The sequence below is a fragment of the Falco punctatus genome, assembly GCF_963210335.1.
Source record: "Falco punctatus genome assembly, chromosome: 6".
Taxonomy (NCBI): Eukaryota; Metazoa; Chordata; class Aves; order Falconiformes; family Falconidae; genus Falco; species Falco punctatus.
Window position 1 is genome coordinate 90,738,703 of NC_137585.1, and position 16,079 is coordinate 90,754,781.

The 16,079-nt window shown below is 36.8% G+C and overlaps 1 protein-coding gene across 2 annotated transcripts in view; it reads right to left on the bottom strand.

Moving 5' to 3' along the window:
* Positions 1–16,079, bottom strand: part of CPNE8 (copine 8) — a 110,416-nt gene that overhangs the window by 42,932 nt on the left and 51,405 nt on the right. For both annotated transcript variants that reach the window (XM_080391755.1, XM_080391756.1), the window contains 3 exons: positions 12,347–12,450; positions 10,419–10,523; positions 3,660–3,701 (listed from right to left, as the gene is read on the bottom strand). In XM_080391755.1, the coding sequence (XP_080247881.1) occupies positions 3,660–3,701; positions 10,419–10,523; positions 12,347–12,450 (251 nt within the window). The remainder of the gene's footprint in view (positions 1–3,659; positions 3,702–10,418; positions 10,524–12,346; positions 12,451–16,079) is intronic.

Consider the following 16,079-nt stretch of genomic DNA (forward strand, 5'->3'; position numbering starts at 1 on the left):
GAAAGATGAGTGCCATTCAGACATTTGCCTCTGCCAGAAGTATAACTCATTGAGAAAAACAAGGCACTGATCCCTCCCAGTATTCATGATCACACTTCATCAAATGGATCTTATTAGTCTCCAGACTGAGAATCCAAGTAAGTTATTGTCTTTGCCTTCCTAACACCAAATATTATTAGACTTGAAGACTTTTGTCCATGACTGGGATATCAGAACACTGAATCAGAGACTTTTAGCACATAAAATAATCACTTGAACCCCATCCTCCTAAATCTTCCACTTTTGACACTATGCTTTGAAGTGTTAACATCACTTTCAGAATTGTATTAACTTTGATTTTTTGAATGATCTAAAGGGAAAAAAACAATGGAGGAAAGGATAATCATCACTAGAAATATGTCAATGAGTAAGGGGAAAAGTGCACTAATTTAAAATCCAACTGTCTAGCTGGAGAAGGAGGATGAAGATGGAGGACAAGAAATAAAGTGAAAGAGCCTAGAATGTGAGACTTACAATCAGTGTTTAGATTCTCGGATGAATGTTTTGGTGGCCCCAGGTTAGCATGGCAATATTTATAGTTTTAAAATTCAAGAAGAAACCCACTTCTGCGTAACAGATCATAAAAATCAAGACTGTGAAATAGCTTTTGCATCATGTATGCTAAGTAACAATTTCTCTGAAATTAGTGAAAAAGTCTTCAGGGAGAAATGAAAACATCAGAGTACTGCTGATGTGCTGAGGTAAGGCTGCACATCCCCTTATTTTTCCTTCTGTAAGACCTGTCTGCAAGTACTTCCTTGATAAGGACACTCCACACCAAAAAGCCAGTCACTCTGTTTCACACAAGTCAGCTTGTCCAAAGTAACAAAACCTAATTTTGTGACTTCTTATACCATCAAATATTTGGGGGGTTTGGCACAGCTTTTCAAAGCAACAGAAGGTATCAATTAGAACAAGTGGTTTGTATTTTGACATTTTTTGTGCAAAAACTGGTTTGAGACAAAGAAATGTTTAATAACTAGTAGTGTTAATATTAAAACAGTCCTGTATTGCTTTTAGTCAAGAAATTGTTGAAAAATTTAGTCGTCATGTTGGAAAATAAATGAGAGCTAAGAATATACAGTTACTCTTAACAATGTAATTCATTAATATGACAGTAAGAGCTCAATCGAAAGTACCCTGGAGCTGTTTTTTCAAAGCATAGATAACACAGAATGGGGGAAAAGGAAAAAAACCTCTAAGTCAAGACTCAAGAAGTCAGAGTCAAATCAAGTCAAGATTCAGAAATCAAGTATATATGCACAGGAACATTGCCTTACTGATTGCAGAATAACCTGCAATACTCTGTATAACTTGCTTTGCTATCTAGTAGGCTCTCTGATGATCTTTCAAAGGTTGTTTCTGCCCAGCGTGCACATCTCTGGAGCTAACAGACTCAGCATAGTGAGGTGATCAGCTACTAACTATAACAATTGCTTATAAACAAAGAGTCCATTGAAGATGGAAATTAATACAAACTAACAGGAACATTGTGCAAAAAAATTGATAGACGAATTCTTTAAAGGGATCCACTTCAGAGACATTTGACAATTTCAAAGTTAAATTAGGCACTTAGGTTCTTGCTACCATCACTACTAAGTCATAGGCACCACCAGCTGGCAATTTATTCCAGTTAGGATGGATTCAATCAGACCATTTTCCCCGGTAAGCTACTGCAGTAGCTTAAATGATTAGTTCAATCTAGTTGTCTGATTTTTACATTGTCTGAAGTTACATGAGATGAGTGCTGTCTCATCTTTATGAGGAATTTAACATGCAATATGTCCATGTTCTGCTGCTTCTAAATTCAGAAAAGGTAGAAAGCAAAAGGCAAAAAAAATTATCACAGAATTAGAATAAAAAGGAATACGTATAAATATTATCCTTCCCTTTTTGATTTTTAGATATTAGTTTTATAGCTATTCAGAGTGGGCTGTGAGCAAAAGCAGACAATCTTTCAAACTGTCTGGGAGAATCTAGGGGCTAATGATTGCCTGAATTCCACAGTATATTGAAGATTTCACTCAGAATTGCAGCTACATAATATTCTTTGTTAGATTTCTTTCTCTTCTTGTTAATCATACCTCAGTTTCAGATTTTGGATGAAATAGGATGGCACATACAATTCTATTTTCTTTAACTTGGCAATATATTTTGTCATTATTAGATTACTTTAAAAAAACATTGTCGTTTATACACAAAAGTGTAGCTATATCACAGATTTTAAGGATCTGGCAAATCTGAGTGAGGAACAGAGGACCTAAATAGAAATTCATCATTATAGTGATGCAGTGATTTTTTTGTTAACATGGCTTTGTTAATTTCAATCCTTGTATTTTTAATTACCAGGTAATGTTATTTTGTCTCTCCAGGGAATATCTAATCAAGAAGGATGAATTTACACTAGCAGGTATTTACAGAAGGTAAGCGCATGATAAGAATGCTTATAAATCACCAGGCTTCATGATGGAACAAAAAAGACAAAAGTATAAGCTGAGAAAGCTGAAACTGGTTTTGGACCTTGTCAGCAAGGAAATGAATGGCAGAACAGGATAAATTTGCCCATTACGATTACAAGTTCTGTTGGGCCACAGAAGCACAATATCATTAGCTATAGTACTAGAAGCAAATTGCATTAGCAATATTAAAGACATTACTGTGTAATAATATTGTTTTAAAAATACAAATGTATGTGCATATCCATATATATAAAGATATAATTTGAGAGCAAAAGGAAACAATTAAGACAGACCAACTTAAAAATAAAGAGAGATCAACATATTACATACAAGTTCTAGTACCATGATTCATGAGTACAGTTTCTAACCAAAGTATTAAGATACAAGCTCAAATAATTTTAAAAGAACAAGGAGTATCAATCCAGTCTGATAAAAAATAATTCTATTTTGTTTGTCAAAATAAAGGCAATTTGAAAGGCTAATTTCTTCAGAAAAGAGGTACACTCATTACAGACAGCAAGCTTGAATAGTAAGATTGCTCCTCTTGAATTTAGCAACAGAAATTCCATGTACGTTCCACCATTCTCTTTCTAGCAACGAGCTATTTAAAACCCAGGTCTTCCAACTCTAGAGTTTACAACAACGTTTTGATGAAGACAGGCACGGAAATCAACATTCAAACCCAATGTGAAATTATGATAATAGGTAGTTTCTACATTGCAATATCTAGGCAACCATGAAGTAGCAATTACAGGCTCATGCATTTTATCATATTTGAAAAGCAATGGTTTATCAAGCAGTGTTTTAAGCAAAGCAAAGTAAATTATAAAATGGATTTTGCCTCTCTTCATACATGTACAATAACTGATGACATGAGGTTCACAAGACTGATTTTGCAGATCACAAAGCAGACTATCTTGCTTCTTCCATGTACGAACATGCACACATCGTGTTTGAAATAGGCTAATACATCAGCATTTACCACAACTGCAAAATAAAACAGAATGATAGCAATACTTTTTTTCCAGTATCTGTGCCTCTGCATACTAATAAATACCATTCTCCAGACCTGTTCTGGCCCTGTATATCTACACATTTCAAAACACGTATATAAATATGCATGGATAACCCTGAGGTTTAACAATAGATTTAATGTCTTACCTTCCATCTCTATCCCAATCATACACCTCGACTTTAATTGTCCTAAAAAAATAAACAACAAAGCAATACAAGCCTATTAATATATATATTAAAATGTACCAGGTCTGCATTTAATTCTTGCATTTTAATAGCATATGGGTGCATCAGTTGTGCCAAATCCAGAAGGCAGAACTTTCCAGTCATTTCTCATGGGGTAGAAAATAGCAAGTCACTCAGGTTACCCTACGTGTTTTCATGAATTAATAGTAAAATACAGTGGAAGCTAAGGAAACAATTAAACACATTGGAAGTTTAACCACTATATTTTAACCTGCTGATGCTCTGAATTTTCTGTGTTTTTTATAAAGAATCTTTAAACCTTGAAAGTATTATCAAGGTTTTTAAGAACATTAATGAACTGGAACTTATTGTGAAGCTTTCTTTGGTATATTCTATTATCTGGAAAAGGGTATCTGCTGCAGGGTAATAACATCTTACAGAAAAAGTAATACATCCATATTTGAGAAGAAGCATGCAGAGTTTGAGAGGGCCTTTGTAAAACAAAATTATTAAGCAGCACAGTAGAGAGTAAAAGCAACGTTCACACTACGAAGTAAAGCACATTTAAAGCAGAAAGGAATTCTACTCCATATATTTGGTTCTTAAATGAAAATAGCTGCTCCAGAACACAATCAAACTTCAATACGGTAGACAGTATTAACCCCTTCTAAACATTGTGCAGTGATGAAAAATGAAACCTGTGTGGGATCACCCAAGATTTTGTGAAGGCCATGGCTGTGGCTGCAGATGAAAGAATTTATAGTTCCTTAAAGACTGTACCCTTCCACTCTTAAACTCCCCCCAGCTCTCAATAGAGGCGGCAGCTGCTTAGTTAACTGACCAAAGAGGACAGAAATCACAGCATTTTTATTTATTTATTTATTTAATTCTTACAAAGTCAACGAGAGAGTTGTTTAGTTCTTTCATCAGGCTACCCTAGATAACCATCAGATTATACAACATAACCATGATTCTGACTTCCTAGAATGAAATGAGACAAGCAGATTGTGGGGTGTGGGAGGGAACATGAGAGGCAGGTTTTGGGTACCAGGCTTCCCAAACTGACAGATTGCCCTGGACACTGTGGGAATACTCACCCACCTCTTAGTGAGCTGTTGGGCAAGCTGGGTAACAAAATGTTGAAGTCTGCCAAGACACAAGTACTTAGCACAAAAGTTTTTCAATAGGAAAACTAACTATAATTTCCTTTTAATCAGAATTGAAAGCCAAACTAGTAGATTATTATACAGACAAAATAATATATGGATCTATAATATTTTTTCACAGTATAAAACAGTAACTAGCAAATTTTCAGGGAAGCACCTAATGAAAAATGTTATGTATATAATGGATTCATACAGTTTCTTGAGCCCTTCTGATGAATCTGCAACTGGCTACTGCGTTGAGGTTTAACCCCAGCCAGCAACTAAGCACCACACAGCTACTCGCTCACTCTCCACCCAGCAGGATGAGGGGGAAGAGAACGGGAAGGGTAAAAGTGAGAAAACTCATGGGTTGAGATAGGAACAGTTTAATAATTCAAATAAAATAAAATAATAATAATAATGCTAAATCATACTGAAAAGAAATTAACAGAGAGAAATAAACCCCAAGAAATACAAGTGATGCAAATGAAAACAATTGCTCGCCACCAACCGATGCTCAGCCAGTCCTCAAGCAGTGGCCCCCTGGCCAGCCTCCCCCCCAGTTTTATTGCTGAGCCTGATGTCATATGGTCTGGGCTACCCCTTAGGTCAGCTGGGGCCAGCTGTCCTGGCTGGGTCCCCTTCCAACTCTTTGTGCATCCCCAGCCTACTCCCTGCTGGCGCGGGGTGAGGGGCAGAAAAAGGCTTCAGCAATAACTAAAACATCCCTGCGTTATCAACACTGCTTCCAGCACAAATACAAAACACAGCCCCATACTGGCTACTGTGAAGGAAATTAACTCCACCCCAGCCAGAACCAGCGCATGTGTGAATCTGGAAACTAAGACATGATACGGGAACAGTTTTAACTAAACGCATGATCCAAAAAACAAGATCATGTACCTCCTATGCAGTACTTCACATTTACAAGACTGTACCTCTCTTATGAAGAAAGGCTCAGAGGGCTGGGGTAGTTCAACCTGGAGAAGAGAAGGCTCCAGGGAGACCCTACTGTGTCATTTCAATAAAGGGGGCTTACGAGATGGAGACTTTTTAGCACAGCCTGTGGTGACAGGACAAGGGGAAACGGTTTTAAACTGAAGGAGGGTAGTTTCAGACTGGACATCAGGGAAAGTTTTTACAACAAGGATAGCGAGACACTGGCACAGGTTGCCCAGAGAAGCTGTGGAAGCTCCTGGAAGTGTCAAGGCCAGGCTGGATGGGGCTTTGAGCAGCCTGGTCTGGTGGAAGGTGTCCCTGCCCACAGCTGGGGCGTTGGACTAGATGATCTTTAAAAGTCCTTTCCAACCCAAACTGTTCTATGACTCTATTACACATGTAAAAGTTACAAATGGAAGATGAATATGGAGATGAACTGTTTTCTTATGAGTAAAGGGAACCTCTGAGGACAGCTCTAACTATTCTTGCTTCAGCGATGACTGGGAAACAGACGAATGTAGAAAATAAAAGTCTCCCATGTACAAGATCAATCTTACTTTACATACTTACTTGAGTAGTGGATTTCTTAAGATGTAAATACTATAGAGCGTACTGTCATCAACATCATTAATGAAACAGGAAACATATCACGACAGAGATAGCATACTGTTTTATTTATCTCCTTTTACTACAGAGTGTACATATATGTAAATTAAACAATCAGTAATAATGAATCCTATCCAGCCTAAAATGCACGAACATGGAACAGAAAAATAACACCTCCAGACTTCTTATATTTTAAGAAACTACTTGCTTACTGTTATTCTTCAGAACAGTTTCACTTGAAATTAAGTCATCAGGTCTGTGTTACTAATAGAGGGGATAGGAATCCAAGCAATTGCTTTATAATTTGCTTCCACAGAACAAATTCACGCCTAGATGTTTTTCACATTTTTTATGTGATATTCCAATATAGGCACAGAAGGAGTTGCTTTGCCTGGAAGTTTCTCTTTCTGACTCAGATTTAATGGCTCTGACCACACCATTGTAACATTTCATCCCTTTTGTGGAATTTCAGTTTGTGGTTAAGTTACCTTAGAATGAAAACTGTTTAAAGTGAAAGCTGTTCTGTGGAATGAAGTTTTCTTGAGTCCAAACATACTTTATCCCACCAAGTATTTGACCCTTGAAAGGAGACCACATGCAATTTAGTAAAAAAAGCAGTATCACAGAGTATCTTTTTCCCTAGAGACCCATTATTTTATTTCCAAGTTTCAAAACCTGTTATTGTTAAGATAGACAGGACATGCTAGTAAGTTTAGATTTACATAAGGTTTAGTGGGACTTAAGTTTTTAATTGTCTTATGAATCTGTGTTCAAATAACCAAATCATCTCAGCGAGAAAACATGAATTATAAGATAAATCCTTAAGATTATCAAGATAAATTTCTGAGAATGATCTTCAGACATACAACTTCAACAAGAACAATTCTTCCCTGAATACAGCTCCTCTCTTCTGAAATTTATTTCAAATTAAAAAGATTGATCACAGATCTTGAGTTTTACCTATTTTGCATGACATGCAACATATTAAAAGGCCTTTCAAATCTTCACACACTGATATTTTGCTCTCTCTAAACTGCTATTTTATCTTAAAAGGACAGTTTAGAGGATGGGTTCTCTATTTTAGTTTTTAAAAGATCTAATTTACAAAGAAATCAAGGTTAGAGAATGTTGGGGTTTAGGGTATCTCAGTCTTAAAACTTTTATGCAGAAAATAACTGTGTAAGTGCTATTTGAGAGCTCATATTAAAAGAATGAAAGAACAAAAACACTAGAGATACCAAGTACTACTGTAGTACTGAAATCCCATCCCTGTGATGGCTGAAAGCATACTGTATGATTATATAGTTTGAGAAAAATTAAGGAAATCCTGGCCTTTTCACAATGAAAAAGTGACAGAGCTCACTCAGAAGCATACACTAACTGAAGATTTAATCTCCCTGAAACCAGAATGAATGTTTACTGTGATATATTCCTACTAATAATATTATTCCTATCTATCACAAAACCCAGAGCACCAAAATTTGATCTGTGAGACTGTCATTATCTGAAAGAGACTTCTGGGGTTTGTGTTTCTGTGTATTACCATGCTGACTTTAGGAATCTAATCCTCACCTTTAGAAAGAAAATTTTTCAAACAAACTTCGCCAATCTCTGTATTCTTTTTCTGGACTATAAGCAGACACTAATTTGAATAAATATGGCAGCTAACAAGTATTTCTTAATCTGAAACATGTAGGCAGGATTATGTAGTTCCATAGAGCCTTTAAATTCCTAAGGCATTCACTGAGCACATTATCTTAAAAGCATTCAAAGTAGAATCAACATGAGAAAACAGTAGTTACACAATAATTCGAGGCATGCTATTACACTTTTTAATTCTCTTTTGGAATGCCACAATTATTTCAAAATGCCTCTACCATAATATCCTCTGAAATTATTATGAAAACCTTTTTTCTTTAATATGATAAACAGTGCAGCGTCCAGAGACTAGCTTCATGAGCACCATTAGGCTTATGCATTATGGACATGAACCCATATACAAGTTAAAAATTCTATTTTATTAGAATGAACTTATGAATTTGCTGTATTTCTGTTGTGCCTAATTGGAAGAATACCAACATGGCTGACGTCAAGTACTTCACAAGGAGTGTCAGCAACGTAGGAGAACCCTTTTTCCTTTAGTTTGATGGAACACAACATCAAGTACTGTAAGAGTTTCACAGATCAAATAAAGCAGCTAAGATCTCGTAGGAAAGATAGAAAAATGGCCATTCCCCTGAAAAATCATTAAAAAATACAACTTTCCCCAGACAAAAAAAGAAATCACAAGTCAATTAGCTTTTGACCTTTTAATAAGCGACTTATAAAGACAGATTTTTAAGTCTATTAATGTGAAAGCATTCTGCTTAGCTTAGTGAATATAAGCACTTCTTACTCTCCTGCTTCTTCATATTGACTACTGAGTTTCAGTCAGTTGATTCAAGAGTTGGTTTGTTTATCCCCTGGCATTAGCTAGTAAATTAAAAGTTCAAGAAATGCCTCCCCAGAAGACTAGGCTTGCATGGTAACCAATTAAAATAATTTTAGTGTACACATAAAATGAATTTTGTCTATCATCAGCCTGATAAAGAAATGCAATAGTTATGACATGGCAAAATCATGTACTACAGTAACATAAAATGTACATGAATGGATGGTAGTCATGTACATGGAAGCTGAAAACAAAAACTGAGGTAGAAAAGTAACTACTTAAATTCCAAACTGAAGATTGTTTCAAAGACACTCTCATGGGAAAATGATCAATTTGAGCAAACTCTTAGTTAATTTCCCTACAAGCAGCAATATGTTTCAACAAAGGATTTAGCTTCTCCTGATGGGAACATTAGTTCATGGTTAGAAAAATGCAATACTAAACAACTTCTTATTTTAATCAGTAAGATAAAATATCGTTTATATTTTTATATCTGTTATATAATATAACAAGATATGATCATACCGATCTCAACGTGATAAAATAAACCAGGTGTTTAGGGGTTAAAGGCATTCAAACCAGACTTCTGACCTTTTGCCTTCAAAATACCCAGACCAGTACATTTTGCATCTCTCTAGTTTCCACAGTCTCTGTGAAGCTGAATCGAACCTTAGCACATCTATCCATCTATCTACTACATTCAGCTTACGTATTATGCATATTTTTAGTCTAGTCTTCATATATTTCCTTCACGTTTTTAAACTAAGTATTACACTATACACTGCTAAAAGTATTATGACTAATTGATAAATCTGTACTTCTTCAGAGTCTTACTAAAATAACTCCAGTACTCCAGATTCCAGGAAGAAGAGAGAAACTACCAGACATTTAACTGGGTACTTAATAATAACAGCAAGAGCTAAATGCATTTCAAAAACATGAATGGTGACAACAAGAAGTCATCAACAGGAAGTTAAACATTTTTCCCGTTGATATTATTAGATGTTAACATCCATTTTTAAGGAATCTAAAAATATCCATTGTTCCTCAACTAATTTGTTTGTTATTATTGGTAAAATATTGGTTAAAAACATGGTATTATTACCATGTTTTTCTAAGATGGATCCTTCTGCCTGGGATCACTGAAAGCTTCAAATCTGAAGAGATGATGATTAACTTCTGTGCTTCTCATCTACTTAATCAGCATCCTCTGACATTACAATGTCATGCAAGGAAGACACATCATTATTGTCCTCCATTGAAACATTATTAAAAAATACTTGTGCACACTAGTAACAGTGGCCATTATTCAAATTGGTCTTTTCTTTGTAACCGTTTCTTAATCACACCAGAGAGACCAAAGAACTTTTTTCCAGAAATCACCACTAACTTTTTCTACAGATTTACCATAATGACTTTATTTTTCTAAATTCTCTAACGTGATGAATGGTTTTGAATACATACTATCCTTTCAAAATGCTGATTAAATAACCTAAATAACATCAGGAACTGAATTGCATAGAAAAACTTACATATGAAAGAATACATGAGGTAAGGAGAAAAAAAGGTTAAGCTAAGAAAGCTTAACCTATAGCTTACCGGTCATAGTCTCCATTACACAGTGCTCTGACAGAAATCTTGAATGCCTGCCACACTGGATTTAATGTATTTTTTATGACTTCTGTTTTGTGGCAGATTGTAAAACTGTAATAAAAAAGATATAATCTATATTTATTTACTTCTTTCGTGTCATCAAACATGGAATCAAATGAGCTGTAATATGTATTCACTCATACAATGTCCAAGTCAAATTTCAGATAAGAAAAAAAGAAACGCAGTGAAATCAAAGAGAAGGGACAACTGAAGAGGACAGACCTGTTTGAGAGAGATTACAGACTAGGGTGCTAAACAACTGTAAGCCTAAAACATTTTTACCCAAAACTTTAACAAGAATTACAACCATTTAGTGAGTTAGGCAAGAGCAGTCTCCATCCCACTTGTTTAAACAGGCCTTGTGCAGCCAGGAATCAGTCACCAGAAAGAAAATGGTCTGGTAAGGATTTGACTTCTGCTCAGTGATTAAGAAACTGAGCCAAGGAAGCCATGGCTTTCTGATTCTTGTTCCCCATTTTATGTTTATGAGATTTTAACTGGGGCTGCCTCAGGTAAAACATATAAGCCTCTGTGAGATCACATGATCACCTTCTGTCAGGTGAAATACAATGAATTGTTTTAATGCATTTTGCTTCTCTAAATGATGCAAGATTAAAATAATTCTTTTGAATCCTCATCTTGGGGACTGAATTGTTCAAAAGAAAATAGGAGGCAAAGTCACTGGTGAAATCACTACTGAAATTCTACATACAGACATAACTACAGTTGTCCTTTGAGGGAATATCTTCCTTATATTCCAAAGGCCTATGTTTTTATCCTGGCTATGATTCAGAAGACATGCCTGAAGCTAAAAGACAGAAAAGGGAGCATCCTTCTGCTCACGGGTGCAGAGGTACTGCCTGAACCTCCTGTTGGAGGAGAGTATTCACGAAAGCAATAAAGAATCAGTGGCTCAACACTCACCTCTGGGAAGGAAGCAGAGAAGCATGACAAGGCCAAGAGAAACAGCATATAGCACCACTCCCAGTAATGCCCAGAGAAATTCCACTTATGACCATAATGCCACTCGCAAAGGAGCCCTAACTCCTCCAGGCTTGCAATTTAAGACACTCAGCTTATATTCAGGAAACTGTTCCTACAGTCTTCCTCCAAGAGGAAAAGAGCAGGAAACAGACACACATATACCTATATACAGGTTTATGTTAACTGTGCCAGCTAAGCTACTGAAACAAGTAGTATCCTATAAGTCTAGCCTTTGGTTTGATACCGTGTTATACGTGAGGCTTATCGGTTTCCAAGAAAACTTAATGTACCAGTAGACTGCCACAGAAGTAGTATGTTGACCAGAAGTTAGTATGTCAAGTCTTAGGAGCAGACCAAGAGTGATAAACCTATTTTAACAAATTAAAGTATGAATGCAGCAAACAGCCACTTGTAAAAAAATATATTTTAAAAAAATCATCTATTTAAGGTATTTTTTGAATCTATTTTCTACAACTTTGTCAAAAATATGAAAGGTATTTCCAAATTTTCAGTATGAAATGTTTTTATCTAAAACAATTTCTGAGAATTAGCATATTCTGCAGCTATTTTCTCTGAGAGTTCCATTTCATTTAAAGGCATACTGTATCTTAGCAAAGGTAACACTATTTAACTATTATTATTACAATTAACTTTCATAGTGCTCTATATTTATCATACATTCCACTCTTAAAACTTTTAGTTGCCATATTTGATCTGTTACAATAGTTTTATTCCTATACTGCATAACATGATATACTTAAATCCAACAAACATAAAAGAAACACAGCTTAATCCGACAAATATTAAAAAAAAATGAAATCTATTTTACCATCTGCAAATAACTAAGTTGCCTACTGTTTAGCAGCAGAAATACTTAACAGGCGCCTTACCTGCCATCTTCATTGCTTCGATGAAATACAAGGAAAGGATCTGATTTCCCAAAGAAGTCCTTCTTGTCTAGTTTGTTCGCACAAAATTGCATTAAAACTGAATCCTGAAATGGGTAATACAGAAAAATTACATACAGCTTGCAGTTTACTACACTAAAAAAGATTAAAATCATTGACTAACAGCCATACAAAAAGAAAACAAAATAAATGAGGGTATCTGCCTTCTAGATGCCCTCTACGTATTTGCATTCCTGCAATGCCCTTACAGTGCAGTTTGAACTGCTGCAACCAAGAATTCCCTTGTAGGGGTCTGCAAAGGAAGGATAGATTTCTATGCTAAATGCCTCAGGATTTTTCTAGTATTTTCCGATATCTAAAATTGCATTTTGAGGGAAGTAGATGCACAGGCAAGGAACGCATATTAGAACTAATTTTAAAAACTCCAGTGAAACACAACCAAGACTTGTTCTTGTTCCTTCAGTGACTTAAACCTGCAGTTGTCTGCTCCTGCTGTCTGTAAAGCAAATGGCTTGGCAGCTTGCTATTAAGAGTCTAGAAGCTTTAAGAAAATGAGCCTGGAAGATACCAAATAACACCCATTCTGATGACAAATAAGGAGAAAAGTTTCTTTGCTGTTGTCAGGCAAACTGCTAGTCACACATGATCACCTCTTTGTGAAGAGGTAAGAATGTGAGAAGGATTATAAATGCAAAGATAAACCTGCAGACTCACCAGCTAGCTGGGGTGGGGTCTGCTGGGAAGACTGTTTATACAGGTCTACAGATGTAACAGCAGCAAGAGGGAGACTAGGAAAAACATGGGCTCACCACTGAGTGGGGAAGGGGACCATGTGACAGAGGACATGGAAAAGTCTGTGTTTCTCATAGCCTTCTATCTTTTGGTCTTCACAGGTAAGATTTTTGCCTTCAAGAATCTTGGGCACCTGAGACCCACACCTGAGAAAGTCTGGAACAAGGATGACTTGCCCTTGCTATAGGAGGACCAGGTAAGGAAACATTTAAACAGACTGGACATACAGCAGTCCATAGGACCTGGCAGAATGCACCTGTGAGTCCTGATGTAGTTGGCCAACGTCACTGTGAGGCCACTTTCGATTATCTTTGGAAAGTCATGATGTTCAGGGGAGGTTCCTGAAGACTGGGAGAGAGCAAGTGTCACTCCTGTCTTTGAGAAAGGGCAAGGAAGAGGATCCAGGCCAGTCTTTTCTCAATGTCTGAGAAGATGATAGAGCAAATAATCCTGGAAAACATTTCCAAACACATGACAGGCAAGAATGTGGCTGAGAGCCATCATTGTGGATTTACAAAGGGGAAATTCATGCCTGATCAACCTGAAGCTTTCCCGTATGAAATGCATGGCTCAGTAGATGAGGGGAGACTAGTGGATGTTGTTTATTCTTTACCTTAGCATGGCCTTAGACACCGTCTCCTAGAATATCCTTGTTCACAAACTGACCGAATTACAGATTTGATAACTGGACAGTGAGGCAGACTGAAAACTGGCTGAACTGCTGGCTTCAAAGGGTCAAGATCAGTGGCACAAAGTCCAGCTGGAGGCCAGTCACTAATGGTGCATCCCAGGTGTCAAAAATGGGGCCAATAATATCGAACAGCTTCATTAATGACCTGTATGGTAGGACAGAATAGATCCTCAGAAAGTTTGCAAACAATACAAAACTAGAAGGAGCCACTTATACACCAGATGATGGTTGTGCTGCCATTTAAAGGCACCTGTACAGGCTGGAAAACCTAACCAACATGTACCTCATGGAGTTCAACTGAGGGAAATGCCAAATACTGCACTTGGAGGGGAATAACCCCATGCACCAGTACAGACTGCAGGCCAAAAAAGTGGAAAGCAGCTTTGCAAAAGAGGACTGGAGGTCTTGGTGGACACCAAGTTGTCCAATGTTCCCTTGGCAGCAAAGAAGACCAATAGCCTCCTGGGCTGCGTTATAAAGCGTGCTGACAAAAAAGTTGGAGAAAGTGACTCAGGACTGGTGAGGCCACTCCTGGAGTGCTGTATTCAGTTCTGGGCTCCCCGGTACAAGAAAGACGTGGACATGCTGGAATGATTCCAGAAAAAGGGTCAGTGAAATGATTAAGGGATTGGACCATCTCTCATATGAGGAGAGGCTGAGCGATGGAATTATTTAGCCTGGAGAAGAGAAGACTCAGGGGCATCTTATAAATGTGTATAAACATCTGATGAGAGGCAGTACACAGACTCTGCTTAGGGGTATATAGTGGAAGAACAAGTGGCAATAGCCACAAATTGAAATACAGGAAATTCCATTTAAATAAAAGAAAAAAAAATTACTGCAAATGTGGCAAAACACTGTAACAGAGACTTTCTGCTTGCACATACTCAAAACTTGATGGCATCATCTAAGAAGAGCAGAAGGGTTGACCTAGACGATCTCCCAAGGTCTCTTCCAACCTCAGCAATTCAGCAATACTAAAAATCTTTGTCATTTTGAACATGAGCTATAAAAGTTTAGCAAAAAATCTCAGAATGTCAGATAACAATTAACCCAAATACTACATAAACTTAGGTAGGAAAATATCACAGAGGAAGCATGTGACAGCTGATGAGGTAGTGCAAGAGGCTGTGTGAGAGAGTACGCACATGAAGGAACATGACAGAGAATGCAGGAGAGAGAGATTGAGTCCCAAATTCTTTCTAAGCTCTCCTCAGTGATTTTGAACTAGCCATCATATATGTAAAATTTGAGTGGGGTGAATCTGGAAGAACATGAAGGCCCTGGAAGGCACCTAGTATTTGTCTTCATTAAAAGGGAAAGAAAAAAATCCCTCCCTCCCCCCCCCCCCCCCCCCCCGGTTTTCTGATTACAGATTTAATAACATATTTGCCACTTCTAAATATGTTTGTTACAGCTTAGATACAAATACCGGTCTTGGAAGACAAACCCAGAGTATCAGGAAAATATTGTCTTTAGTCTTTTTTAAGGTAACTAACAAATGCTTGGGGTGATGGCAAACACCTCTTAAGAATGGTAGGAGCTTAACTTCTTAAGAAATGTAGAAGTACGATTTCTGCAGGAAAGCAATAAATGATGCATCCATTTTGTCATCTGATAAAAGTGTGAACATTCTGATCATGTACTACGTACAAAAGTTTAAGCCAATGTAAAACAGAGGGGAAAGACAGGCATATTCTATGATCATACTTATTCATTTATACCAGTAACATGGGAATTTCCTACTGCTAAATGGCAGTTCAATGAGACTGGGTTGGTGCACCATATTAACGTTAGCTGTGCAGGATTGGCAGGTTGCCGGGAAAGCGTAAATAAGATTGGAACCTGTGTGCTATTCAAATATACCACTTTAGCAGAGAAATAATACAAAATTGACTAAGTTGGAAATAAGGTACAAAATTAAGGACTTCTTTTTACTTCAAATATGTAATAAACTTAAGGAAATAAGGCCTAAACAGATTAGCTAGTGGTTATATTAGTAAAAAGCGAAACATGACTATTGTCTATGTAGAAAAAAATTAACCACTTAATGACATGGTATAAAAGTTAGAAGTTATACATAAGGCAAAGCATTACTTCCTCAACACCATCAAATTACAAAAACTAAGCCCCAGAAACAAATCTTTTCAAGCCTCAAGGTATTGTTGTAGCTTTATATATCTAATCTTGTACTCTCCAGATCCCCTGTACGTTCCCACCATGTCTAATACT